The following is a 27,164-nucleotide window of genomic DNA, read 5'->3' on the forward strand; positions in this document are numbered from 1 at the left end:
AAGCAGGAGTCATAAATAGAGGTGCAGGCAGTAAAAGCAGAGGCTTTGGAGAGGGTAGATTAAGAACAAAGAGATGCCATTTACAAGCCTCAAAACTTCCCCAGTCAAGTCTGTGCTGAGCCACAAGTTTAGATAACACTGGCAAGGTCATGGGAGGTAACATGAGTTCACATGAGGTGAGAAGTCAAACATACATATTGTGTATAATCCAAGCAAATAAACTATTCTTAATTAAAGCCATTACATGACTGGGCCATTCATGGTATGTTTGCACAAGCTGTTAGTAAAAGTTAACTTCCCCCATTAAATGAAAATAAGCACAAATAAACAATAATTACACAGGGCTCGAACCCTTCAAATGGCTCTTGCTGCTTAGTCACGTCCTTTGAATAACTACCTTGGATAAACCCCAAAGGAACACACAGCTGAGAACCTCAGAATCTGTGACTCATGAGCCCATAATGTGACAGGTTTATAATGAAAGTCAATGAGAGGGTGCATCAGGAGTAATCAGCAGTGGCATGGCTATATACAGTCAGATTTTTTTTCTCTTTCTTCTTTTCAGTGTTACCAAAAATAGTTTAGAATTGTGTTTGTGTGCTGAATCTAAAGGAAAACATACGACCTTGAAGATGGTCTGATACACTGATAGCCAGCTGTATACAAAAGTGCACTGTGGTTGCTGGAAGGGGACAAAATCTCTTGACACAGGACCATTTAGGACTCAAGTGTGATCTTGCAGGGATAAAACATGATACACTCTTTACAAGCACCCACAACAGGTTTATTGCACTGTAAAGTGTCTGTAGCAGACAGTGGGTTTGACTCAGTCTACATCTTGCAGGAGCTAAAGAAAAGAAACCATAATGACTGACCTTGTTGCAGTATTTGGAGTTTTCTGATGTTAGCAAAATCCCACATTTTGCACATCCTTTGCACAGCTTTGACACTACATGTATATGACACAGGTGCTACATTGTTTTTTGCAAAGCAGCACATGACACATGGAATAAAATCTGCTCATTTGGATTTAGTAGTGCTTTTTTGCGCTGCTTTCACAGTTTTTGCGCTTATTTTCTGGAAAAGACTGAAGAGAATCTGTACTCAGGTCTACTAATTTATCATTCTAATTACTCAGGCTTCATTAATGACTAGTTATAATATTGCTTTGCAGTATTATGTTCCAAACAGAAGGACTAAATACCAGCCAAAGGGGGTTTTCACAAGCTGACAACTCTGAGTAACATTTCAGACTCCACCGTGGATTCGTGATTTAGACAGCCTACTTTTTGCAGCGTGATGCCTCCCCTCCCTCTCCTCCCCTCTGCTGGCCCCGGCCCCAGAACAGGCGTAAGCCATCAACAGTATGTTCGCAGTCTCAGGCTGTGTACTAGGAAACATGAGCAGGGTGAGATATTCAGAGTCCCGGGCAGCGCGGCGCAGGCCACTCGATAAAGCGGAGGAGGAGACGGCGGTCCGTGCGGTTTGAGCTCAGGATCTCAGGAGGGGAACATGTGAGCAGGGAATGGGTGACTGGAAACAGGATTATTGCTCTACACAGCAGAGAGACGCAGGAGGGACCCGGGACAGGTAACTGCACTCACAGTGATTTACTGCAGCAGGAATGGAGCCGCGTTACTGATAGTGAGGACAGGGATGATGTAGAGGACAAACACGTATACAACTTTGAATGAACTGGACCGAGTTTGCATGGCTCTTTATTCTCACTTGTAACCCCATATAGAAAGCTAAATACAATAAACGTGACACAGGTTGGAACTTAAATATTACTAGTAATACTACCAGTAGTAGTAATATCGCTTAGGTGTTTTATTTCAGTGCTGTTGCTGCGCGGAATTTGCGCCAGGTTAATGATGAAAGCTCAAAGGTGCTTCTCTTGTCAGGACACATTCAGTATTCGAAGTTACAAATTGAGGGTGAAAGGAGGAAAAAATAAAAATGTCACATTTTTGTGAAGGCTGTAGGTTTGTTTGTATTAGATTTAAAAAGGGAGGAGGAGTGGAAGCACCAAACAAAATAAACCATTCACGAGTTCTTGACGCGCGACCACAGAGCAGAGGACGATACTTGGGGGTGAATTCCACTTGAACACATTTTACAAACTCAAATTTAGTGTTTACAGTTCAAATTTTGCAGTACCACTTCCCTGCTGTCTCCTGCAAATAAAGTGGAAGTGCATTAAATTGAAGAGAGTAATTTTGTCACGTAGAAAAATCAGATAAAGAGTTAGTAAGTTTATTGCAGTGCTGCATTAATGCGCACGAGTCACACAACATTTATTTACCCACTGTCTCATAATTGATCTGCTGTCTGCACGCATTAGTCACAGTTTTATTGATGTCAGTTTCCTCACGCATACCTTTGCACATCAATGGATATTTGTTCATAATGAGTCTGCACAAGTGCTTCTGTTGTTTTGTTTGTAAAGCAGCTGATGCGTCAAAGCTTCGCTGTTAGGTACGATCTGCTTTAAGTCGATCGGCTTTTTAAATGAAGTGTAAATAAATGAGCGAGCACATTTAATAAGGTTTGGAATTTAAATTTGACAGAGAAATGTTTTAAAGTGTGTACTGGCATTATTAAGTGTTTTTTTTTTTTTGTTGGTTTTTTTTTGTTTGTTTTTTTTGTGATCCTTGTGGCCAAAGGTCAAGTTGTAATAGTTTCCCTCGCAAATTTACTTGTCATCCTCCGAGGTATTTCTGAGCACGCTTTGTGTAAAATATGTACACTTGTTCCACAGAAGAGACACTGGGACACTGTGACAACTCCGTGGATTTCCTTCCCTCCTTCTGATATTTTACGCGTCAGAGAAAAACGGTGGATTGTCTGACCAAAGATGAACACCATCGTCTTTAACAAGTTGAGCAGCCAGGTTCTGTTTGAGGAGAAAGCGAAGGAGGTGGAAATGAGCAGCAGAAATTATCTAGAAGTGATCGACGGACAGCATCCAGACCTCCTCTCCAGCAACCAGACCATCAGAGACAACCAGGCGATCAGACACCGGCGGAGCGGGTATGTGGAGCGTTCTGTTATGGTTAACGCTGCTGGTCAGCATGTGCGGAGTTGGATTAACTGGAGTTCCCCTCCGGGGTGTTACTAATGAGGAGTGCCTCTATTTCACGGTTATTTCTCCCAGCACGAGCTAACAGAACGAGAGAGAGGGAACAACAATGCTGGTTTTGTTATCAGAGCGCTGTAGTTATCGCTCCAGTTTGTGCGCAGAATTAAAGACAGCAGACCAAACAGCCAAGCCAGACTTTTGGGTTCAGATCCTGTTAAAAAACATATTTAATCCATGTGTGTGCACGAGCCTCAATGAGTTGTAATACAGATGCATTTATTAACATTTGGATTTGATAAAGTACCAGCAGCAGTGCGTAATTGCGCATTTATGCACAAACATTTGAAACTTACGCCGGCCTCAATAAGCCACAATTTTGGTCGTTTATAGGTCCCAACATTATGCTCTAGATCTCAACACTGAAAGAAATAATAATAATAATTATTAAGTCTAGCTTTTTTCATGTAGATTTAATGCACCAGGATTCTAGGGCTCAGAGAATTTATATCTACCGTTTCCCAATCTGGTCTTTATTTTGGTGCTGATGTTCACAGCTAATCTTAGAGTTAATAAGTAGGTCAGCCTTGTTCAGTAGCGGAGGTCTCCATCTGTTTTCAATAAATAAATTCACCCTTGAGCTCTCTGTGTGGTCTAGTCAATCATGTAAGCGGCCATTGATTTTTTTAAACTATATATTTTCTACAATAGGAAGCAGGTGTAGGTGAAGATATGTCCTTATATGTCCATGTTTTTTAGTTTATATCACAGCAACCTGGGGCAAAGCAGGTATGTTAAGGAGCCTTGTGAAGAAGAAACCCTCAGTAATATTAAAAGAATTCTGTGTGAACTTATGTGAGTTGTAGGTGTTTTTTCAGGGGACGGATAAGGCTAACAAAGTCCATTAAATTTTTAAACAGAGTGCGTGTGTGAGAGAGTGTGCTTAAAGCCAAAGTTCAGAACATGGAATGAAATATCCTTTAAGATGTTCATAGCGATCTGGATTACAAGGAAAATATTTGTAGAACATGAACCTCGGGTAGACTTTGAGGTTAAACTAAAGTATGTTACATCTACAGTGAGAGCAGCTTTTTGGTGAGATAAAAGGAGAAATGCAGCACAGCACCATACTGACATCTACAGGTTCATGAGACCTGGAGCTACAGGTGAGACTGAGTCCTTTACAGCTCAGGAAAAGCAGACTCAAAGAAAGACTTTCTAATATTTATTGAAGGGCTCATAGAAAATTCATATATTGTCATTTTTCATCTTGTGTAATTTCACTGTAGTGATCTTTTATGAGTTGCTGTTGTAGCTCTACTCACCACTGAGTTGCTGAATTGGGATTTGAGAAAATATATTTGCGATCTTCCCGGCCACAGAGTATATTCCCTACTTTGATTTTGTGTAAGTGAAAACCAGAAGTATAATTTCAGCTTTTTGTCCGTCCCTTGTGTGATGGTTTGGCTCAAGCCGGGGCCTCTGTTACATTGTTCTTGATCCACTGCTGGGTGTGAAAAGTTAATCTGGCAAATCTTTGTGCCTGAGTAGAATGTTTTTGTTTGTTTCATAGCAATGTGTTGGCGGTTTGTGGGACACGCAATGAAAAATAAACTGCAAGTGGCTATTCTCTTTCTCCCCCTCACTGACTCAGTCTCTCGTTCTTTTTCTCCATCTCTACATCCCTTTAACATCTCTCGGCTTAATTGCAGTGCTTTTGGTGAGAAAATTGCACACTCTGTAGAGTTTTCACTTTATGTGTCATGACTAACAAAGTCAGGCAACTTGCCGCTCCACTTAGGACTCCACTTGCTGCTCGCATAACACTGTTTGTTCATTTCAGTATACAGCACGATCCTGATTCTGTTTCATTGCTTTAAATTCAGATTTTATCACATTTTTAAAAGCAAAACAATTTGTTTACTTTTGAGTCTTTATTCAAATATGACAAGCATTGTGTTAACTCATAAACGCACCGTGGGCAAATCTCCTATCTTACTCATAGAGGGAAGATGTGTTAAAAATTAGGCATTTAAAGAAAGGATAAAAGATTCTACAAACTCAAATACCAGATACATAGTCTACCCGTTTCTTCACAGGGGTCGTCCCAGTGGTGGTAAAGTCCGACACAAACGTCAGGCCCTGCAGGACATGGCGCGGCCGCTCAAGCAGTGGCTCTACAAGCACAGGGACAATCCCTACCCCACCAAGACAGAGAAAATCCTCCTGGCACTCGGCTCCCAAATGACGCTGGTTCAGGTGAGACCACTTTCTGGTAATCCTTCAAACTTCCAGGTCAGGTGACAAAGAAATTGACGGTGAATACAGAGCATTAGAGTTACGTTTAACAGTTAAGGTTGATGTCTGTTGTTGAGAGCATTGAAAAGCTGTATTTTCATTTGCACTTGAAGTAAGTGGAACATGCTTTTCATCTTGAGTACTGTGCACCTATGCAGCAGCACTGAATATTGTTGTTTCTTCACACTATTGTAAAAACACTTTGCCGATGACTGCTGAAGATTTACATTATTTTATAGGTCAGTTGTGAAAAACATAGACGCATTTATATATTTTCATTCCTTTATTTCTCAAGAAAGCCTCACATTTTTCTTTAGCTTCAAACCAACAAAGATTATACTGTAGTTACATTGTAATTATCAGTTCAGTTTTTCACAAACTTCACTTAGTTGCAAATAGAATTTTATGTCATGTAACTTTTTTGACTTTACAAGAAAATTGAAATTATTTTGAACCATTACTCTGTTTTTTTAAATAAGAATCCTGGAAAAATGGTGAAATCAGTCTTTTTTATTATTATTATTTCTGCGTAACACGGATGTATCTTTATGCTGCATTTTCTTTTGACAACACTTCATTGGGACTTCACGTGGGACCTCGAAGTGATCCCAACCCAGAGTTTGGGATCCTCTGATCTGCTGTAATGCAGTTAGAAACGCAGATTTCATATACGCTTTAAGCTTTATTGCACCCTCTGCTGATGATGCCAGAGTACAGTGGACGGCTTGACTTTAGCGACTGACCGCTGAGAGGAAAACCCAGTGGAGAATATGAGTGTGTTTGGTGTCTGGCACGTGCAGCTGTGTATGTACAGTATCATCTGGCTGACAAGGTCACTGATACAGCCTCAGAAAGTCTGCGGCGGCTTTTTTGGGCTGCCGGCCACGGTGCTTAATCTGGTTCTCATTTTGGGGGCCTGATGGAGCTGTTTGTTTTGGTGAGGGCGAGTAGAGTGCAGAGGAATGCTTTGTGTTGGACACAGGGGTGCTGTGCCGCTCACACACACCACCACACAACCTCACACACACGCATGCATGCGTTTAAGCTGACACTCAAATACCAGCAGCAGCGTCAAAGGTCAGTGGAATATATCATGATGGTGAGTGTAGGTATGCAAGTTATAATTGCATTTTCCAGCATGAAGGAGGTATAAAAGTTTTATTAATTAATTTTTAATTGATTTTCTGTTAAGTGTGCGTTGCTGAGTCAATGTATCAGCAAATCAAATAACCGACTGACATCAAACTGTCACAAATGCACTGCTTCTAAAATCTCAAATCAACTTGAAGACCATTTTTCTCTTATTTGTTGAACTTTTGAAAGGATATAATCTTTAATATATGGGCATTTGGGACATAAGCCACAATTTTAAAAAGTGCTGGGACCATCTGATGATTGTATTTTCTCATTTTGTAGACTAAACTAATTTATATAGAGCCATTAAAAAGTGTTATATGATAGCACCAGCTAACTGTTGACTCACATTTCTTTGCCTGTCCCTTGATTGAGGATGAGAGCTACCGCTTTCTTCCACTGTTTAGTCCAGAAATGTAGAATGCATCACTTCCTGTGCATTTTCCCTGGAAACACCCACCTGGCACCAGGTGTTTAAAACAACTAAATCTGTCATGTTTTAGCAAAACAGCCTGTTCTTTCCATGTAAATATTGTGAATCAAGTGTGCTGAAAATCCAGTCCCATCTCTCCATCACCACTGAAATCCCTCGGCGTCCCTGCATGCCGTCTCCTCTACGGTACACACGCGGCTGACAAGCCACGGCTGAGAGAGCTTGGTTTGGCGATTGGGTCCAACCTTTTTAGGCGTTACCACCTCTGTCTCTTTTCCCTGAGCCATTCTTTCCCCGGCTCTCATAAGCAAGCTGTCTCGTGTCTCACCTCGCAAATTCACAAGATGCCGCCGTCCTCCTGGTGTGCCACGGTGCTGGGCTCGCGACAGAGGGATGCGGGATGGTCTTAGTTAACAAGAAACATGATACTGAAAGAGAGGATCGGAAAAATAAGTACTCTAGCATAAGGCCTCTGTCTCAGCCCCTTCATAAACTGCTTGAAATCTATTGAGCATGAAAAGTTTTTCTTGTATAATATCTAATAGTCTCCATTCCCAGTGAAAGGAAGAGCGCTGGATCAAGTGTCTCTTTTGAAGACACTCATCTTGAAGACAGTGTTGGAAAAAATGTCTTATTGGTGGGAGGCCGTGCGAGTCCAAAATAAGCACGGGCAACGTACGTCTCAGCTGGAACGTTAGTTAATGAAATGTTGCGTTCGCTGGCCATCCGGCATTTGAATGGTGTTAAATGTTTCTGCATGTTACTGATACAGAAAGGATGCATGCTGCGGTGTCTCTCTGGAGCGTCTGGGTTGTTTCTTAAGTCTCGGCCTTAAAGAGCTCCTCTGCAACCCAACTCTGTATCTGTCTTTTGCTTCGGTCTCGCTTGGTTTTTCTGAATGAGACTGATGGCAGGCAGAGAGCAGACGTTTTCTTAGGGGATAGACTTTGTTTTGCTGGATATGGAAGAATTTGGAATCCAAACAATAACATATGTTTCTATTTGCTGTACGTTCCCACTTCCCTCTTATTTGTCTTACTCACTCTCTCTCTTAGGTGTCCAACTGGTTCGCCAATGCCAGGAGGCGACTGAAGAACACAGTGAGGCAGCCAGACCTGAGCTGGGCACTCAGGATCAAGCTGTACAACAAATATGTTCAGGGGAATGCAGAGAGGCTGAGCGTTAGCAGCGATGACAGCTGCTCAGAAGGTACGGTTTCTGAACTGTCAGCCATCCCATTTGAGCAACGCTGAACCAGGTTTACTGGGATGGGGGAGTGGTCGTCCTTTGACTAATTTCCCCTCAAAGGAAGGATTATTAGCCAGCAATGTCAACACTCAATTTCCCCAATCCAGTCCAACTTTATTTATAAAGCACTTTAAATAGCCGGCACAGGACCAAGGTGCTGTATAGTAAGTAAGTTAAGAACAATAGAATAAAACAAAAATAAAACACATAATACATCAAAATTAAATTAAAACAGCCCTATATATATATATTAAAAACACCATAAAACAACATAGAATCAACTAATAAAAATAAAGTAAAAACCAACATGAAGAGATGGGTTTTCAGAGGTGATTTAAAAACAAGCAGAGAAGAGGCCTGTCTAATCTCTAAAGGCAGATCATTCCACACTTTTGGAGCTACTACGGCAAAAGCACGATCTCCTCTAAGTTTACGCTCAGTCCTGGGTGCATTCAGGAACAGCTAATCAGCTGACCTGAGAGAGCGGGTGGGTGTATAAAGGCTGTAACAGCTCAGAGAGATAAGATGAGGCTAGACCATGGAGGGCATTGAAAGCAAATAAAAGAATTTTAAAATGAATCCTCAAAGGAATGGGCAGCCAGTGAAGCGAAGCTAAAATAGTGCTCAAACTTTCGAGTGCCAGTTAAAAGACGAGCTGCAGCATTTTGCACCCTCTGCAGATGAGTCATCTATGAAGCACTGACCCCTATAAAGAGCATTACAGTAATTACATTACATTACAGTAAAGTGTAAACAAAGGCCTGGATAACTAACAACCCTTTACTTACTAGCATGTTTAATTTTGATCTGCAATATGGTTAATTAGTTTTATTCAAACAGTTATAATTAAAAGGGTGTCCTGTTTAACCCTCTCGAGGCAGGCGTTGCCGATTTGCAACAGTTAAAAACTAACAACCTGATTACCCCACATACATATTTTATGAGGTTTTTTTTTACTCAGAAGTACCACTGCAGGACTTGGTTGTGCATTAGCAACAAAAAGTTTAATTTGAGCCTGAGAGGGTTAACTTCGTTCACATGGACTGTAAAAACATATTTATATTGTCTTCTATGGCGGGAAGCTGGCATAGATACAGTGCACGTGCTGTATATCAGTCACTTGTGACTCATTCGTATTTATGGAAGTTTTCCATCACATATAATGTTACATAGAACACGCATAAGATCACTGTGTCCCATCAAATTTGTGTTGTTCCGACTGAGAGATGACATATCTCTCTATCTATCTATAGATAGATAGAGAGATATTTTTTAATGTTTTTTTTTCTTTCAGCGGAACAGAAACAAGATTTTTCCGTGTCCATAGTATCAAAAATTTGTTTTTACTTTATATCTTTAAAAAAAGAACTGCCCGAAATGATCATTAGAAGCATGCACTAATCAGACTTGTACCATGTGCACCCATGCACAGCACACAGAGCAGATTGATGTGATTAATTCTTTTTCCATTCACCAAAGCATATTATCCATTTTCATTGGCACTAGTTAATCTAACAGAATTTTAATAATGATGACATTTGAAAGGCCACTCCTCTGTGTGTGTATGAGCAGCGTTGTTCTGATCTGATTTGGTGTTTGACCCTTTGCCTGCTCTTTCGCTCTTATTCTGCAGCTCTCTGTCTCTCGCTGAGAGCATATCCTCGAATGCTGAACGTTAGAATAATTCAATAATGTGCATTAAAGAACAGTGGAAAACGTGTGCTGCTCAGTCAGTTTGATGGAAGATCACTTCTGAGATATCACATAATAATGGCTCTCTTATATAAACTGGTCACATGCTGTGAACCTGATGCACTCTGTACCGACTGACCTGCGAACTTACATCATAGTTGTTGTACCCCCAAAATTTTAAATGTAGTGTCACGGAGTGAACCGGCGCCAAAGGCCAGTCCACCTCCTTCTGAGTTCCTCCTAAAGTGGGCCGACGCTCTGCAGAAACAATGTTCTGGGCTGGATATAAATGGTGATCCAGCTGAGAGACGCCGAGGCCGATGGGCTGCGACACACTGTCATTAGGACACCCTGCTGAGCCAACCTCTGCCTCCTAGTCTGCAATTGCAAATGAGCGGCTCGCTGTCAGCGTAGTGTATTTACTGCAAACACATGTTGATCCTCAGAGGGGAGAGACTGCCTTTTTGTACTCCATGACAGCACAGAAAACATGGGTAGGAAACCTAAAAAAAAATACAACTTATGTCCCCGAGCAGTGAAAGAATAGAGAGAAAGGACGAGCGCTGTGGTGTCAGTGATCTCTAATTAGATTTTTGAGGAGCAGAAGCCGTGTGCGGCTCACAGAAGAATGTGTGCATGGTGTTTGCATTGTGTCTGCCACAGGCCACTGTACCACCGGAGGCTCTGTATATCTCCCTGACTCTTCTCCCTGTCATATTATGGTTATGAAGCTATCCGCAGCCTGCTTCCACTTCTGACCCACGCGCTAAAAGGCCCTCTATTATGTTTTTAAGCCTATGCTTTTGTTCCAGAGTCTATTTATGGGGCCAGATCTAACCCCACTGACCCAGAGTGCATTCCTCTTACTGTCTGAAATGGTCCAGCTTGTTTTGGAGTTGAAATGGAGAGAAAATGTTGTTTTCTGTTTTGTGAACTGGAGTGTTGTGGATGTGCGAAAAGGGCCTGTTTTCTTTAAAATACTGCAAGGACTTGATGTGAAAAGATTTATTTTATTGTATGAGTGACAACAGGAAAAATGCTGATTCTCTGATGGCGCATAGGAAGGAGAGCAAATACTCTCCATCCATGTGTTTCTGATATGTGGGAGCTATAATTTTAATTTGGCTCCGGCTGAATCAAATGTCCAACCTGTCCAAATTACAAAATTATGGTCTTGGCAGAGACGGTATCTAGAGCGAACTTCTCCCTAATTTCCCTTCTGCCAGAGGATATCTGGTTCTTCTGTGCAGTGTTTTATCTTCCTGCCCCCCCACCTTTTCATCAGGTTTGGACCTGTGCTTTAATTCAGTGTCTCCAGTTGCAAAGCAGCACCCTGGAAATTATTTATTTCTGCAGGGGAACTTTTGCTTTTGATGGAGAGGAAATTGACTACCATCCGTTTTGATTCAGTAATGCGTCTTAAGTCTCGGCTGTGCTTCCCGCTCTTGAAGGAGAGCCAACGGGAGGGCAGGAGTGCCAGGTTCAAATCTCCCTGCCTCGTATTTGGATTCAAGTTCAGCTTAAAATAACCAGCACCCGAGTGAGATGGGACGCGCAGAACTTGGAAAATTATTTTAACTCTAGAAATTCAATATTTGCTGAAGAAAATGTGTGTGATTGTTATATACACTTATGCTAACTGGAGCTCCAGCCGCAATTCCTGTTTAAACTCCCCTTAATGCATTGACTGAGTTCCATGTGCAGTAGTAGAGATCGGGATCTTTAAAACATTTTATGCGTTTTGGGCATTTAGCACTGTTTAACTACAGTGTTTAGCTTGTGAACTATATATGTGGTAACTGTGGGTTTATGTGCAGTCAGTGACTGCAACAGTATTGTTTGCACACAATGACAGAAACCTGAAAGCAAATGAAACACAACAAATACAAATCCAATATAACATTTCCATTAAGGAACAGTGTCCAACTTCTATAGCTCATGTTTTCAAATTTTTATAAAATCTTAATTTTTTGAAATCTCTTAATAAATATATAAGCGTGTTACATGAACTTTAAAAGGTTTGTGTGATTCACAGTTCTAATCTTACCCCCTCCTCCTTAATTCAAGTCTTTTGATCGGCTGATCCTCTCAAACGCAAGTTCTGAACAGCAGATCTGCTGACAGCTGTGAAAGTGTAAGAATATATGTCTGCAGTCCATCTAAATGAGTATTCTTATCCTGGCACAGATGGGGACAACCCTCAGAGGACACAGAGTAGCCCCGAGCAGCTCACCAAGCCCATGTACCAGAGTGTGATCAAGAAGGAGGGCTCCTCCATGGTGGGGATGGCCATGGGCATGAGCATGGGCATGGGCATGGGTATGGGCGCGGGGCTGCGTTCGGCTGCCGAAGCCGCCTCACTGGCGGAGGACTACGTGTCTCCACCCAAGTACAAGAGCAGCCTGCTGCACCGTTACCTGAACGACTCGCTGCGCCACGTCATGGTGGCCAACGCCGTCATGGACGCTCGGAAGAGGAACCACTCCGGCTCCTTCAGCTCCAACGAGTATGACGATGAGCTGCTCTCGCCGTCCTCCTCCGAGGCTGAGGCGAACTTTGTTTATCGGGCTGGTAAGAAGCCACATTTCTTGCATTCTTTCCCTTTAAGAGTCTCCCTCACACACGCCATCCTTCACTTTTGTTCTTTTTCTGTCCCCTCCATCTGCACATTTTGTTTTAATTCCTGCAGCTGGTCCATTTTTTTCCCCAGCTGTCTGTTTCTCTGCCTGCCTCCCTGCTTGTGTCGACAGTATATGACGCTTTATCTGGGTTGCCAGAGCACACCCTTTAACTGTCTTTTCACATGACGTTTGACTTGGTCAATGAGATTCTCATGACCACTGAGACCTAGTTAGCAGAGCCTTGAGTGTTAAGAAGAGTTTGATTAAATTATAGCAATATCCAGCGTGTGTCCAGCCCCCTAACACAAACTCGTATACACATTCGTGAACCCATGTGCATAAATGTGTCTTTCACCCACCCACAGGCCGCTCTTCTGACACAACAGGGCCATGTGCATTATGCTTACATTCACACTACTGTTTGGGATGCCTTTGATTGTGACACAAAGTCCTGCTGACAGAGCAGGGCAAACAGCCTCTGTGTGTGTGTCTTTAAGCATAAACTTGATTTTTTTTTAACTAAAAAAGGATTTTTTTTCATCTCTGACGTACAAAAATCTGCAGTTTCCACCAAAACCAACATCACCCTAAAGGTCAGCTCTATTTTACATCACTTCCACTGCTGCTAATGTCTTTACAGTCAGTAGAGTTGGAAGGATCGTTTTCCTCCCCCTAGAAGAAGACACTTGCTTCCGTTCATTTTTTACAGAATGAAAACACCTTCATATCAAAACAGAGGATAGATTTTGTTTTTCTATGCCTATTTTAGTATTTTGATATTTTCCACTCTGCTGCTGTGTTTTAGTAGAAATGGCATGGAAAGGAATTCCCCACAAGGAAATGATCCTTAAAAAATGTTTCCTAACTTTTACATGTTTTTATCTAGGGCATTGCTTTTTTTCATTGCAAGCTAGAGTTAACTTTTTCAATTTTATCTTTTTAACAAATTAATAGAAATAAAAGCAGCATGGTAAAATATTACATAGGGACTTAGTGGAGTCACTAATCTTTTATGAGGACCTTAAATGAAGTGTGTATTATTGTTTTAAATTAAAATTTCAAAGTTTTCATTGTCGGTTCTTAGAAATGAGTTCCTTTAAGTCTCGGTCTTCTGACTTGAAGTGAGTTGAATCAATTAACTGTTCTCTGAAGTTGTTAAATTCTGTTTCTAAAAAAGCCTCATTAGCATGTTTTGTTGTTTAAGGATAGCATACCCGTACTTGTTTTTGCACATTACATTACAGTCACTTGTGAGTCACCCTGAAATAATTACCCCAGTTGACTGCAGTTAGCTTGTTTTTAAGTCTGCCGGGGGAAAGCTGTGCTTTTTAACCCGAATAAGATAAAATGTCTCATAGCGATATCATTGACGTCGACGTTCTTCTAACCGTGAAGTCACTGTCAGCCCGATGCAAATCACAAAAGCCTTGTAGCCTACAGAGGCTTTCACAGCGCTTCAGCTCGCAGCTCGTCTGTGGCGAGGACAATCAGAGGTCTTCCTCAGCTGAGAACACTGGGCCATTTGTTCAAGCAGACTTCATAACCAATAGTAATGTTTTCACTTTCTGCAGAGCATGGACAGGACCCGGAGGGCCTGGATCTGAAGGTGTAGGTGGTGGAGTAATGGAGAAGTGAGAAAGTGTGTGTGTGTGTGTGAGAGAGAGGGGGGGGGGGGGAGACAAACGTGGACAAATGTGTTTCCTATTATCTGAGCATGAAGGAGCGTGTGGGGGTTGGTTTGTATGAAACGCATCAACGACTGCAACGGGTACAATTGCCTTTATCAAAAAAAAGAAGAACTTCAAACCCCTTGACCTGAACGAACATCGGGCTTTTTTCACAGTGAAGCACCTGTTGAGACTTACAGATGGAGAAAGAAAGAAAGAGACGGATAGACCAAGTGAGACTTATAACTCCTTTCTACCAGAATTTAATAAGAGAACTCCCCTCCCCCCAAAAAAGGATTAATTTATCTGGCTGACCTGCTGTTTTTAATAGAGGCTAACTATTTTATCTCTATAGCTGATATAACTTCTTGGCTTTGAGGTGTCCCTCTTGGATTTCTCGGGCTTTGGCACCATTACAGAAGTGTTACTCTCTTACATGCAAGAGAAGCTTTCAAATCCGCACATGGAAAGTTCTCAGAGGCGGCGTTGACTTATGGGATCGAACACCTGCCGGGGGCTCTCCGATCCGATCGACCCGCTCAAAGAAACGAAACAAAAGAAAAAAGTCGAGAAGATGAAATTTTAATACCGCATCTGATTCCCCCGACAGAGCAAATGACAGAGCAGAGAGAGAAATCGCTTTAAGCTCGGGCTTGCGTCACTTCCTCTGCAACTTTTGATATTTTTTTTTTCCTCCTGTGGGCTCCGCTTCCCAGATACTTGTGCAGTGAACACATTCCTCTTTTGCAAATAGTTTTATTGTGTTTTTATAATAAGAGAAAAATGTTTCCCCGAGTACCTGATTTCACATAAATCTGTGCTTACATCAGAAACGCAGAGAAAAAAGAAGACAGAATAAATCAGCTTTAAGCTCTCTGAATGTTCCCCTGCTTTCTTTCTGACAGTGACAAAACGTCTGACATTTTCACTCAGCAGGGAGAAATAGAATTTAAACGTAGAAAAACAACAGCTTAAACACAAAACGATGTCTCTCGGTGCATTCTTTTGCCGAATTCCAGCTTGTGAACAACCACTTGCGATTGGTCAAAGCAAAAGTGGCGTGCCTGGCAACCATTGTGCCATTGGCTAAAAGTCCGTTAATAGGCCGGTTGGTTGTTGTGGCCGCAGCCTGAGCCCCTGTGACTACAGAGGGCAGTCAGACGTGGTAGGAGATGGTGAGTGTAGATTTACCCCAGTGGAAAACTAAACTTCTGCCAGCTTGAAAGGACTCACATACAATTCACAGGCCTCATACGAGCATAGACACACACACATCCAGTACAAACACACGCATACACACTGCAGTCCAAAGCCTGTGGGGAATTTCATTGAACACAAGGAGCAATAGAATTCCATCACACACGCCAGGGGTTTCATGCCAAATTACCCTTTAATGGGATATTAAATGGCAGGAATCTGGCCGAGTGTTTTTCTTGTTGCTCGGTACCAGATTTCGCCCCGTCTGATATCATATAGATCATTATACGCCAAATAACTCCCAACGTTTCTGCGGGTGGAGACCGAGAGATCTTGGTCAGACGTTTTACATGAGATTGACAGTAGTGCATTTTCTCAGGTTTTACCCTTTATGGACGTTGGTTACAGCTGAGTACAGTAGCCTGATGGTGAATGTAGAGTTCTTGCCAGTGCGTCTATTGATGTGGGAAAGCCCCAATAACTGCAACCTAGTCAGCAGCCAACAGCAAGTTCCCAGTAATGAGATTTTTATTTGCCTGTTTAAAGACATGCCTCTATTAGGTTGAGATACTGTTAATAGCTGTTATCACCATCCTAAAACAGAATAAAAATGGCAGCATGTAGGTGTTAGCATGCTAACATTTGCTCATACACAGGTTTTGTGAAGACACTGCATTTCGATAATTTTAGAAACGTTTTGATGTCATTTCTGCGCTAAATGCAAAGTGAGAGGACCACAGAAGCCATTCATTTTGTAGTTGCTATAAATGTGCCCATAAAGCACAGGTGTCGAACTCCAGGCCTCGAGGGCCGGTGTCCTGCAGGTTTTAGATGTGTCCTTGATCCATCACAGCTGATTTAAATGGCTAAATTACCTTCTCAACATGTCCTGAAGTTCTCCAGAAGCCTGGTAATGAACTAATCATTTGATTCAGGTGTGTTGAAACAGGGTGATATCTAAAACCTGCAGGACACCGGCCCTTGAGGCCTGGAGTTCGACACCCCTGCCATAAAGTATCGTGAAACTCCCCCAAAAGTTGTTGAGATATTGCAGCCTGGACCAAAGTACTTGTGCAACTGCACAAAATTAGAGAAAAAAAGCATTTTCAAAAGCACTTTCTTTTCAGCTGAGGCAGATTGGTCAAAAGCACTGAACTAAGTTAAAAAGTCAACCGTAGAACACTTTCCCCTTTTGCTGCCAGTGAATTCCTGGAACCTGTCCCATACGTTTTCACCAAATAAAAGAAAGTGGCACAGTAAAGTTGTTGGGCTTAAAGTTGCAACCAGTGATAACACCATGTATGGGAGAGGTTACTACAATAAACTCAACAATGATTCTCAGAGAATTCTGTTGGCCATAAAAAATACCCAGACCAAGGCTACGTCATGTTTGGTACTCAAACCTGTCCACATGTGGTCTGCTTATCAACAGGTGCCAAGGTGATTCTTCACTCTTGCTCAAGATGACGTGATAATTTTGAGTAAAATGCAACTGAAATCTATAAAATCAAAGGTTTATTTACTCAAAGAATTAATATTTAAGAAAAATGCACTCAGTACAAACTGAATGTATACAAGTCATTTGAACAGATTCCTTTAGATTTAACATCTTGTGTTGTACTAATGTAACAAAATTACACTGAAAATTTACATGCAATCAACTTTTTTGGACGAATAAAGTTTGTTTGAGGGTACTGCCATTTGAACTGGCTTGGCATGAGCCCCGGCAATATGCGAGAAAGAGGTAAAAGTTATTTTTCCTGAGGGGAACGTGAATATCTAGCAGCTAAAAGTGAAATATTTGTGTAGAAACCTGCCAAAATCGTGTAATTATTTATTTTTGTCACTTCCACTTGATACTTCCACTATTTATTGCATTTCCCATCAATAAGTCTATGAATTAGAGGATTTCTGCCACCGAGAGAAACAAACTGGCCCATTATTTATCACATTCAACTGACTTAAATCTAAAACTGGTGATTTTTAACACGTAGGATTCTTAGAAACCTGTTCAATGAAAACAGCAGTGCCTGACAGGAGCCGCTGAGGTCCTAAGGGCCTTTCAAATTAGGCTGGAGCGAGTGCCAGACAGTTATTGAATCCTGGAGAGTTTCGTAGCACTTAAGGAGCTGTCGACTTGTCCAGGTGAATGGAAGAAGTCGTCTCATTGTGGAAAAAAAACACCCAGAGTGTTTGGATTCCTTGTCGTGAGGTGGAAGGGTAGAGAGATGTGATGGTCACTGCTGATAAAAAGAGATTTCTATCATGATTGTTTTCATATTTTCGACTAACAAGATATACTTAACTGGATTTCCCTTACTCTCTCTTGTTTCCTCTCCAAAGAAAAGAACCCGACTGGGATGATTTTTGTAGCAGTGTTGTTCAGGGATGCCGGCTGTTATGACTGATTTAAGGCTCTAATGTCTTTCTTGCTTGGGCGGCAGGGTAATTTACTGTAAGCCACAGAGTAACAGGAAAGACAGCGCTCAATACAGGGACACTTGATGACAATGAGCCACTCCTGGCGAGTGATGGATGAAGACTCGTCGTCTCAGGAATTCAAAGATGTGGATAGACTGGCTACAATTTGCTCTTTCCACAATTTCATAGGAAAGAAGAAAGGGAAGACAGAAAGAGGAGGAGGTTGGAGATGTTGTTCCAAGGCGGCGGCTTTTGCCAAGACTGACTGGGTTCAGGTTGGGCTTTAGAAATCAGTTTGGACAGCATGAGAGGGAGGAGAGGGAGGCGCTTGGTCCATCCAGATCAAGAGTTGAGTTTCCCCAGAAGTGGCCCGTTGGGAGAGGAAAGACAGCGTGGTGGCAGTGACTAAGACACACAGAGAGTGTGGTTGGAAGAAGTGAGTGTGTGCATGTGTGTGCGTTCTTGTTTTTTTTTCTCAAACAGATAGGAAGATGAGGGGAAAAACTGGGGACATCTGGTTGGCCCTTACTTTGTGATGGGGTTGTTTCGCACAGGACTGGGACTTGGGGATTGGGTGAGACTACTAACAATTAAACTGAGGTGTAGGAAAAGTTCATCCAAATTACAAAAGTGATCTATATATTTTTGTACTTACCCCTTGCGGTGTCTGGTCATGCAGATTGTTAATAACCATAATAAACGCCTCTGAAAAGTCTTCCAACTCAATTGGGAGATGGTTGGAATTTTATTTGTCCTCCTCAGAGCATTGAAAAATTTCTTCAGAAAAAAAAAAGCAGCGGTGATTATTTCCAAAGAAGCTGTGTCCCCCGGTGCAAAGAACTCACCGCCAACTGAATTTTCTGGTAGAAAGGAGCTCCAGTAACAACTGTTGAAACCGTTTAAACCCTTTTTTAATTTAAAGACATAACAATGAGGTAAAGTATGCATATTCAGACTAACTTTGGATTGAGTGAAATTATGTAAGCTTGATCTCACTTACAAGAAAAAGCAGGTTTCTTGATAGTGAAGATGATTTAAATGTTTGATGTGACAATATAGTTTGCGTCAGTGTTGCCACACAGCAGAGCCTTTGGGAATCACTGCAGTAGACAGTGGATTGAAGCCTATTATGAAATCAGTGTGGTTTTATGTAAAGCTATAGCTATACATCAGTGATATCTGTGTGCTCGTGAATGTTCAGGAAATTTACTATAAGCTATTAAAGTTTTATTGCCCTAATAAGAGTAATATTTGCTGCCTCCACCAAGGAGCTTGTGTGATTGGTTTTGGCTTGTCTGTTTGTTTGCAAATACTTATAAAAGTTACAGACAGGTTTGCAGAAATGGGATGAGGCCCAACGTCGAGCTGGATCTGAATAGAGGAATTTTTGGAAGGATTACTTTTTTTCATTGTGAAGATGTCATCTTCACAGACGTGTATCGAATTCAAACAAGAAAAAAACATTCAAAACATTGAATTTACCAAGAAAATATCACAAATTAATATGGATGTCCTTCTAGATCCAGGGCCTCAGTTTATGCGTGGTACAAAATGAATTTTGAGCTTTGTTGGAAGTATGCAGGCTTGGACGGCTCTTGTTTGTATTACATAATGATTTTCCAGCATTTTTTCCGATGGATTCGAAAGGTTACAAGATAAAAATGCATTCGTAATGTTCAGTATAATTTGTTCTTTGAAAGCAGCTATTATCTTTGTTTATATGTTCTGTTTTTACAGTGGTGGACGGTCATATTAAACTTGGCAAACTCCAAGTAAACCCCATAAACCAATAGCTGACTTTGATAGGTCTTTGATTTGTTTGACTTTCAGCCTCAATACAGTTATTTTAGGCATACAGCTCTAACTGTGAGCTAAGAGGCTCCACCCACCTTTCCACCACCCACCCTCTGTTTAAAACTTCTGTTTGGAACTCATGCCCAATCAGAGGAAAGCTGGCTTAAAGGGAGAAGAAGCTAAAATGGCTCATTTCAGACAATGGAACAAAATAAAAGCAGCACCAAGCCTTCCAATAAGGATTATTTTTGAACTGTGACTCATGTAGAGCTACTCTAGCATAGTTCATTAATAATAATAAAATATACTGAGCTAGAAATGGGTGTAATAGGTCCACTTTAACATAGTATATTAAGGTATATAAGTGTCCCACCGCTGCAGCTGTGTTTTTTCCGTCTTGTCACGCACAGCAGAAAATAGAACTAAGAAAGGACGAGATTAGACACACATAATACGACACATAAGAGTCCTTCAGGGTGTGGCTGGTCCAACGGTGGGAACAACTAGGAGTTGGCAAAAGTTAGGCATAATCCTGGCATTAAGCTGTGGGACAGCTTCAGGCAAATGGAAAGGTGGATAAAAAAGACAGAGAGGGAGAAAAAAAACCCTCATGGTGAACCTCTCTGACTGGAAGATGGGATATTGGCTTCTGACCACTAAACAGAGGCTGGATGAGAGGCAACCAGAGAGGACAGCAGCAGACTGAGACAGTGCTCATCCTGTGGAGAAGTGTTAACAGACAAACACCAGCACAGACACTGTTTATACGCAACTGCCTAACATAGAACTTGAAGAGTGCAGAATAATAAGCCCTCACAACCTGATTGTTTTTAAATCATCAGTACACCAAGGCTTCTAAGGACAGACACACACACACAAACACACGCACACATAATCATTTCATCGGATTCAGAAAGCACAGCTGCCTGCCTAGTCAGAGAAACCGAGCCACGCTGCCCTGTTCCGTATAAAACACAAATTGTTTCCATTTTAAAAACCGAGCCGTGTCGAGAACAATCGTTTGCCATCGCGTTCCCACGGGATGGAGGAGAGAGGAGAGAGTTTAACGAGCGAGCCGAGGTGTGACCCAGCAAGGACGCGGAACACACATACGCAGAAATCCCCCAAGAGTGTGAGCAACTGCAACTACCGCTGCAGACGATTGCAACATAATAATGCAGTGTGTGCAGCACAAACATATCATTTGGCCAGATCCCCCTGAAAAAAAGGTTATTTTTGCACACATGTAAACACTTAAAAATCTGAATAATGTTTACTTGTGGTTTTCGGTTTTCCTTTTTTTTCCCCCTGTCCTAATTTGTGTGTTTTCTGCACCACAAGCAGTTGCCGTTCATCCCCGAGGATGTCGCTGAGAAAGCTGTGATGAAAGGGTCTGCCTGAGGAGACTGGGCCCCGCTTTTTTTAATCTCTTTTGTACCTGCCGCGTCAAAGCGGTGATAAGAGGCTCATCTGTTCATCATCAGCGATGTGTCCCAGTCGAACGTGATCCTCTTTTTAATCTTTCTGCGGCCACCCATGCTCACATCTCATTCCACTTCCTAATTCCCCCTGGTTCCTCTTTTGGATGCTGTTGCAGTCCACCCACAGCCACACAGACAAGACACTTGCACACATTGCCATAACATCGTATTTACTTCTTCTTCGTCGAGACGCGCTCCTTATTTTGGCTGATTTACGGGGGCCCTGATTACTCTCTGTTTACTGGCACTCGTAAACACAATGACAACCTGGCAGCGTTTAAACATTTCAAGCACTGTTATTATTTCTCCATCTAGCAAGAAGACACAAGGCAATCCACAATGCTAGGATCTTGGTTATCTGCCCCCAACCGCAGCCACAGCACCAGTGTGTCATCTGCCGGGCAGACATGGAAAAGGGAAAAAAAGCAGAAAAAAAGAAAGCCCAGAAAAAGCAGGAGATGAACGTCGTTTTTGGGCAGCAGCTCAGTATCTGTCTGGCCGTGTCAGCGCGTGTATGTTGGATTTAATAGTTTAAGAGCTAATTATTCAATATTTTTGTAAGCGATGAAAGTGTTGTCAGGGCGAATGGAGAAGGCATTAAATTCACGCCATGTATGATGTCTTTGGCTAGCTGAGTGGAATTGACAGTTTGCTTCGTTGGAGCCTCAGACTTTGTTCAAACGCGGCAGAGACGGGGAAAGGAATGGCTGGGAGGGGTGATATAAAAGTAGGGTTGGCAGAGCACGAGGCAAGCGGAGTGCCAAGGCATCCCTAACTTCATTTACAGACTCGTCTTGACATTATAAAAAAGCACAGAGCATCAGAGAAATATAATAAAAAGAGAAATCTGAAAGGCCAAATGCATAGGCTCGCACGTCGGGCTTAAAGTGGCAGAAAGAAAGAAGCTCAAAAAGGCGTCGCAGCACCTGAGGGTTTTTGGCATTTCCTTTAGCCAAGTCTTCTTGACTTAGCTAAAAGTAATTAATGCATCTTCTGATGTTGATTTGACTTCACATCAGGTGAGCTCATCGCAGTTCTATCCTGTAGGTCGAGCGCAGCGTTGTGATTCACCTGTGGTGATGGTAACTTCTGACTCATCCTCGGGTTTGGGCGGGCTTCAAAGAGGCTGCTTAATGACATGATGGTCCATTCCTATCCTGTGGTTGCACAGGTCAGCGGTGACCAGATTGTCCAGTCTGCAGCACCACTCTGGTTCTCATCAGGTCCTGTTAGGGGAAATCAGCTTAGCTCATTTCCTACTTTAACAGTTGAGTTTGGATTCTGTCTCTGCGTCCAGATTCACCGGCCTTCGTCCAGCGGTGGAATATTTTCTCATTCAGAGCAAAGTAAACATGTTTTCCCTTCTACCCAGTGACTTTCTACACTGCCTTTATTAGTATAGCCTAATACATTTAATAATAAATAATTAACAGATCTCTCAGTTTAGCCAATTTTTAGAAGAACCTTTTAAGATTCACAGATTTATTCATTATTTATTTCAAAACTGGCAGCCCAGACAATTGTTAGTTTAGCTTTCCATCCATACTGGTAGTCTTACATATCCAGACAAAGCACATCATTTCTGTATCATCTTTAAATGTATCTAAAGTGAACACATGTTCAGGTTTCAAATGGATTAGGCTTCTCTAAGGACTCCCTACACACAGTTGATACAATGCTCCTATGATGTACAGATTAAGCAAAAGAAGATCCAGTGTGTTAATACTTGAGCTGGTAGAGCCAAGCTAGCTGTTTCTGCTCGCTTCTAACATTCCAAGCAAAAAGTGCTGATAGCTCTAATGCAGTCACCTCAAACTGAAGACCAAAGCCCCACCAACCTGCATGTACCTCAGCCCTTCTCTTTGCAGGGAGAAGCCTGTTAGAAGAAAGATTTAAAGGGAGTGTTGCCTTAAAGGCAGAGCACTTGTTTCAGTTAACAGGGCTGCACCAATGCACGATATAAGATGAATAAGGATTATACATCTCTGTGAATCATGCAGACCTACTCTAGCAGAGCTAAAGAATAAAAATATGGAGATTGAAATTAACATAAAAGACCTAGAAGTGTTAGAATTGTTAAACAATACAATTTCTATTCTATTCTTATTCTTATTGTGACGAGAAATTATTCTGGATAATACTAAGGCTAAAAGCCTGCAATATCATAAAATGCCCTTTTGTGTGTGTGTGTGTGTGTGTGTGTGTGTGTGTGTGTGTGTGTGTGTGTGTATGCTTATTTGTCTGTCTGATACAGCCCAGCCCACGGTTTGTGCAACTCAGCTTTCCTTGTTTATTGTTGCGAGTTGCTAACAACAGCTCCAGATGGTAATGATGATAGTCAGCCACTCTCCTCTGCAGTCATCTTAACAGGTGGAACCTCATAACCCCAATAATTTGTCAGCCCCTGCTTGTTTCCCTCATTTTCACGTTTCAAGTTTTGTTAAAGCTACTTTTTCTTTTTTCTTTTCCCCCTTCCCCTCCATCGTCCCGCTGTGATGTTAAGTGAGCTAGTATTTTTGGACTTCCAGCACAATGCCAGAAACCATCAGACTTCTTAGTTTTCCCCTTTGGCGGTCCGTGCAACCCCACTGTCAGTGAAGCCCAAAGGCAACAGTGAAGTTGACTGAGTATTCAGTAGCAAAGTAGTTGAGTTTAAAAAAGAAAAAAAAGTGAAAATAATAAAAAAAAAAATCTTCAGTGATTTATTGGCCATTTATTGAGTCTTTGGCGCTGCTCTTGTTTTTAAAAATCCCAGTTTTAGATGTTTTAGGCAAAGAGCTTTGGAAACAGAGTTTTTCTGCAAGGCAGTGGTGCATTTTCAAAATCTGGGGTCCAAGGGGTTGAGAGCTGGTGTCTGGTCCCCAATGAGGGCCTTGGAGTGCAGGGTGGCAAAGGTAATCCTTGCATCCACCTGCTAGAAAGCTCAGAAAACACTGTTTTATGTGTGTGTTCTGAAAGGAATCATCTGGACAGTGGCTGCCTCACACATCCTGGAAACACTTAAAGCTGTGGATGGAAAGTCTCACACGCTCCACTTCAGATCCCACAAACACACACACACTTTTCTTCTGCCTGTTGTTTGTCTTTGATGTTGCTGCTATCAGTTGCTGTCACCAACCGATCTTTACACCGGGCACCACAGCCGTAAACACTGAGCTAATGTATCTCGAAGGCAGGGGGGGCAGGGGGCATAAACAGCGCATGAAAACTGTGTAATTTGGCCTCTAATTACAGCGCTGTGATTACGGAGTGTTGTGCACATTTTTAATCAGGACCAATCTGTTTTGGAGCCCTGGCAACAATCAGGAAAGAAAGATGGAGATAGGGTGCAGGGAGGATGGCTTCACAGTTTTCAAGTATTCAGTTGACACTGGCAATTTAGGCAATTAATTTGAAGAATGGCTGAAGAAATATAGAGGGATTAAAAACTGGAGACTAAGAAGAGATGGATAATATTAGGGGCTTTAAAAAAAACCTGCTGTTGACATAGCGCAGAGTCACTCTTTATTAAAACAGATGGGAAACATTGCATTTGTTTTGGCTGATTCCTGATGAGTACCTCAATCAGGGGGTATTACAGCAAATCAAAAGGTGAACAGTCGACCTGGGGGACATCAGTAAAGGAAAAGGGGACTCGCTGATGAAGTGAGATAAAGGCAGAGCAAAAGACGGGACAGCAGGGAGTTGTGGTCGGATGGGAATGAGAGGATTTTTTTTGGAACACTTTTACACACTGAAGCCCCAAATCTCATCCTGTGGTTTGTAGTACTGGGTTATCACGCCCTCACACATGTGCACACACACATTCCTGCTCTTCTTCTGTCTAAGAATGATTGACTTCTTCTGTCTGTCTCTTTCTCTCTCCCTCTCTCTGTGGATTACACCTATTACGGAATGAGCGGGAAAAGTGCAGGAAATGTTATAATCAGGCTCGCATTAGCTCTGGGGCCTCTTGAACCCCGACGCTGTCATGAAAGAGGAACAGAGCGCGGCGTTGGGAGTAATTAGGCGCTTCAAGCCTGAACGCTGCATCCAGATATTTGGAAAATCTACGGAGGGTTTGGCGAGGTTAGAGGTGACACAACAGAACGGTTAAATGTTGCATGTGCTTTCCCCGTCGCTGAACGAGTTTTGGCTCCTTTGCTCTCAGTGGGTCTCTGTTGGCTATGTCGAAGCCTGAACACAGTGTCCTCGCTCAACCTCTTCCAGTCCCTTCTTACCACGATAGCAAATGAAATTCCAGCTAAAATGAAGGGTGCAGATTTTTATTAGCAAAGGAGAACGTTAATGCACGCCTGCCAACTGCTGCCTTGTGGTGACGGTGGCTGTTGGAAGGGTCTCGTTAAAACACCAGCTCAGGTTTAGACACTTGCTTTATGGGGAAATGCGACATTGGCGGGGTATAAAAGACTGGGTGACCCTGGGTGATTCAGCTGTGGGTGAGGACATTCAGGAAATCGGATTGACAGCCAAGCAGGAGACAACCCAGGTATGACGAACTCTGTTATCTTTGGACGAAATGAAAATTTGGGGAGAGTTTGCCCTCCTTTGAACATTCTTGAGTCATCCAGTCATCTATATCTGGTCAAAACCGAACTTCTTAAAAGCTCATGGGGCCTCAAACGCGTGTTTAGTTAACTTAAAGAGAGCGCCCGGGGGCGACGCGACTAGAAAAATCCAGATGCTGTGCTTTTTTCCTTTTTTTTTTGGTTAATGCCTCATGAAACGCCAAGCCTGTGTCCTCATACTCACTGCTGGGCAGATCTCACCTAAGGCTGGAACCAAGACAGCAGGACAGGTTCAGCTCAAACACGCTGAACTCCTCTTTCACTCATACACACACGCATTCAGGCAACAAGAGCATGCTGAAATAAACACACTGGTTGCCCCGAAGAGAAGTTGGGTTTCATTGTTTAATGACTCTGCTATTCCCTCTGCTAATGTTTCACATATGAGATAAAGATTGCTCCCATTTGAAGAGAGGAAAAAAAGAGAAGGAGAGCAGGCATCCATCTTTCTCTCACTGACTCACTTGCTGCCTTTTCATTCCCCCTTTAAATCTTCTGCGCTCAGTCATTTTTGATCTGATTTCCTCAGACAACTCAATTACGTTGGCCCGGGCCCATTTGTTTCCCAACAAAATATTAGAGAATGGAGCTTGTGAGTCATAAGAAACATCTTTCAACTCGATCTTATTAGTCACCTTGTTTCTTGACGGCTTATTGCAAAAAACCCCCCAAAACAACAAAAAAACGTCCTTTTTGTCCAGCATCTGAGCGAAGAGAGAAAACAGAGCAACACATGTTTGCACAAAGCAGGGTGTACGCATAAGAGCGCACAGCATAGACCTCTCACACTACTGCACACACACTGCGAGAGTGTATGTTCAGCGACATTCCAATAAATCCTCGTTGACCCCGATGAACTCAGCAAAATGAACCTTTTTTTCTCTCTCTCTCCTTGCTTTCAGAAACCACAGAGCATGGATCAAGTAAATGTGACAGGTGAGCAGCTTTTCTCTTAACACTGCAGACCAGATCAAGTCATTTGCATTTGCGAGCTGATCGTAACGCTCTGTGTTTATGTCCTTTCGTGTTGCATGGTCAGCTCGCTCATCAGCAGCAGCGGTGGCCCCAGAGCCACACAGAAAGAAAAGGCGAAAGGCAAAGACGAGACATACTGGAAGGAGATCAACGCCGCCATGGCCTTGACCAACCTGGCACAGGGGAAGGACAGCGCCTCCGGGACCACCAGCTGCATTATCCAGAAGTCCTCTCATATAGCAGAGATCAAGACTGTCAAAGTGCCGCTGGTGCAGAAATATTAGCCTGGACGTCGTCCTCCCGTCCACTCTATGCAAACCAGCAAACATTCCTGTTTCAGCAAACTCACCAGAGTCCAAATAAACTCCCCCCTCCCCACCCCCAAAATGAAAAGAACTGTTGTTTAGGGAGGGTGGTCGTGGGGTGGGGGTATTTGAAGTCAGGAAGCGTGAGGCAGAAAAAGAACTTTCATTCTTTTTGGTTGTTATTGATGTCTGAAAAAAAAGGTTCATAAGAGGCCTTGGCTATCTTCTCTTTTGCGAGTACTAGTTATAGC

General features: G+C 42.4%; 1 protein-coding gene across 2 annotated transcripts; it reads left to right on the forward strand.

Moving 5' to 3' along the window:
* The first annotated feature begins 1,457 nt into the window (after positions 1 to 1,457).
* mkxa (mohawk homeobox a) lies at positions 1,458 to 27,164 on the forward strand. 2 transcript variants are annotated; one of them, XM_087845925.1, is made up of 7 exons: positions 1,458 to 1,590; positions 2,762 to 3,033; positions 5,179 to 5,338; positions 8,000 to 8,153; positions 12,072 to 12,455; positions 26,536 to 26,569; positions 26,673 to 27,164. In XM_087845925.1, exons 2-7 carry the CDS (start codon positions 2,858 to 2,860, stop codon positions 26,890 to 26,892), a joined length of 1,128 nt encoding a protein of 375 aa, XP_087702051.1. In that variant the 5' UTR covers positions 1,458 to 1,590; positions 2,762 to 2,857; the 3' UTR covers positions 26,893 to 27,164. The 2 variants fall into 2 exon arrangements, with proteins under 2 accessions (XP_087702051.1, XP_087702052.1); XM_087845926.1 differs by lacking the exon at positions 2,762 to 3,033 and having other exon boundaries at positions 1,487 to 1,590.

Source organism: Neolamprologus brichardi, chromosome 9 (assembly GCF_056152115.1).
Source record: "Neolamprologus brichardi isolate AB-2024 chromosome 9, ASM5615211v1, whole genome shotgun sequence".
Taxonomy (NCBI): Eukaryota; Metazoa; Chordata; class Actinopteri; order Cichliformes; family Cichlidae; genus Neolamprologus; species Neolamprologus brichardi.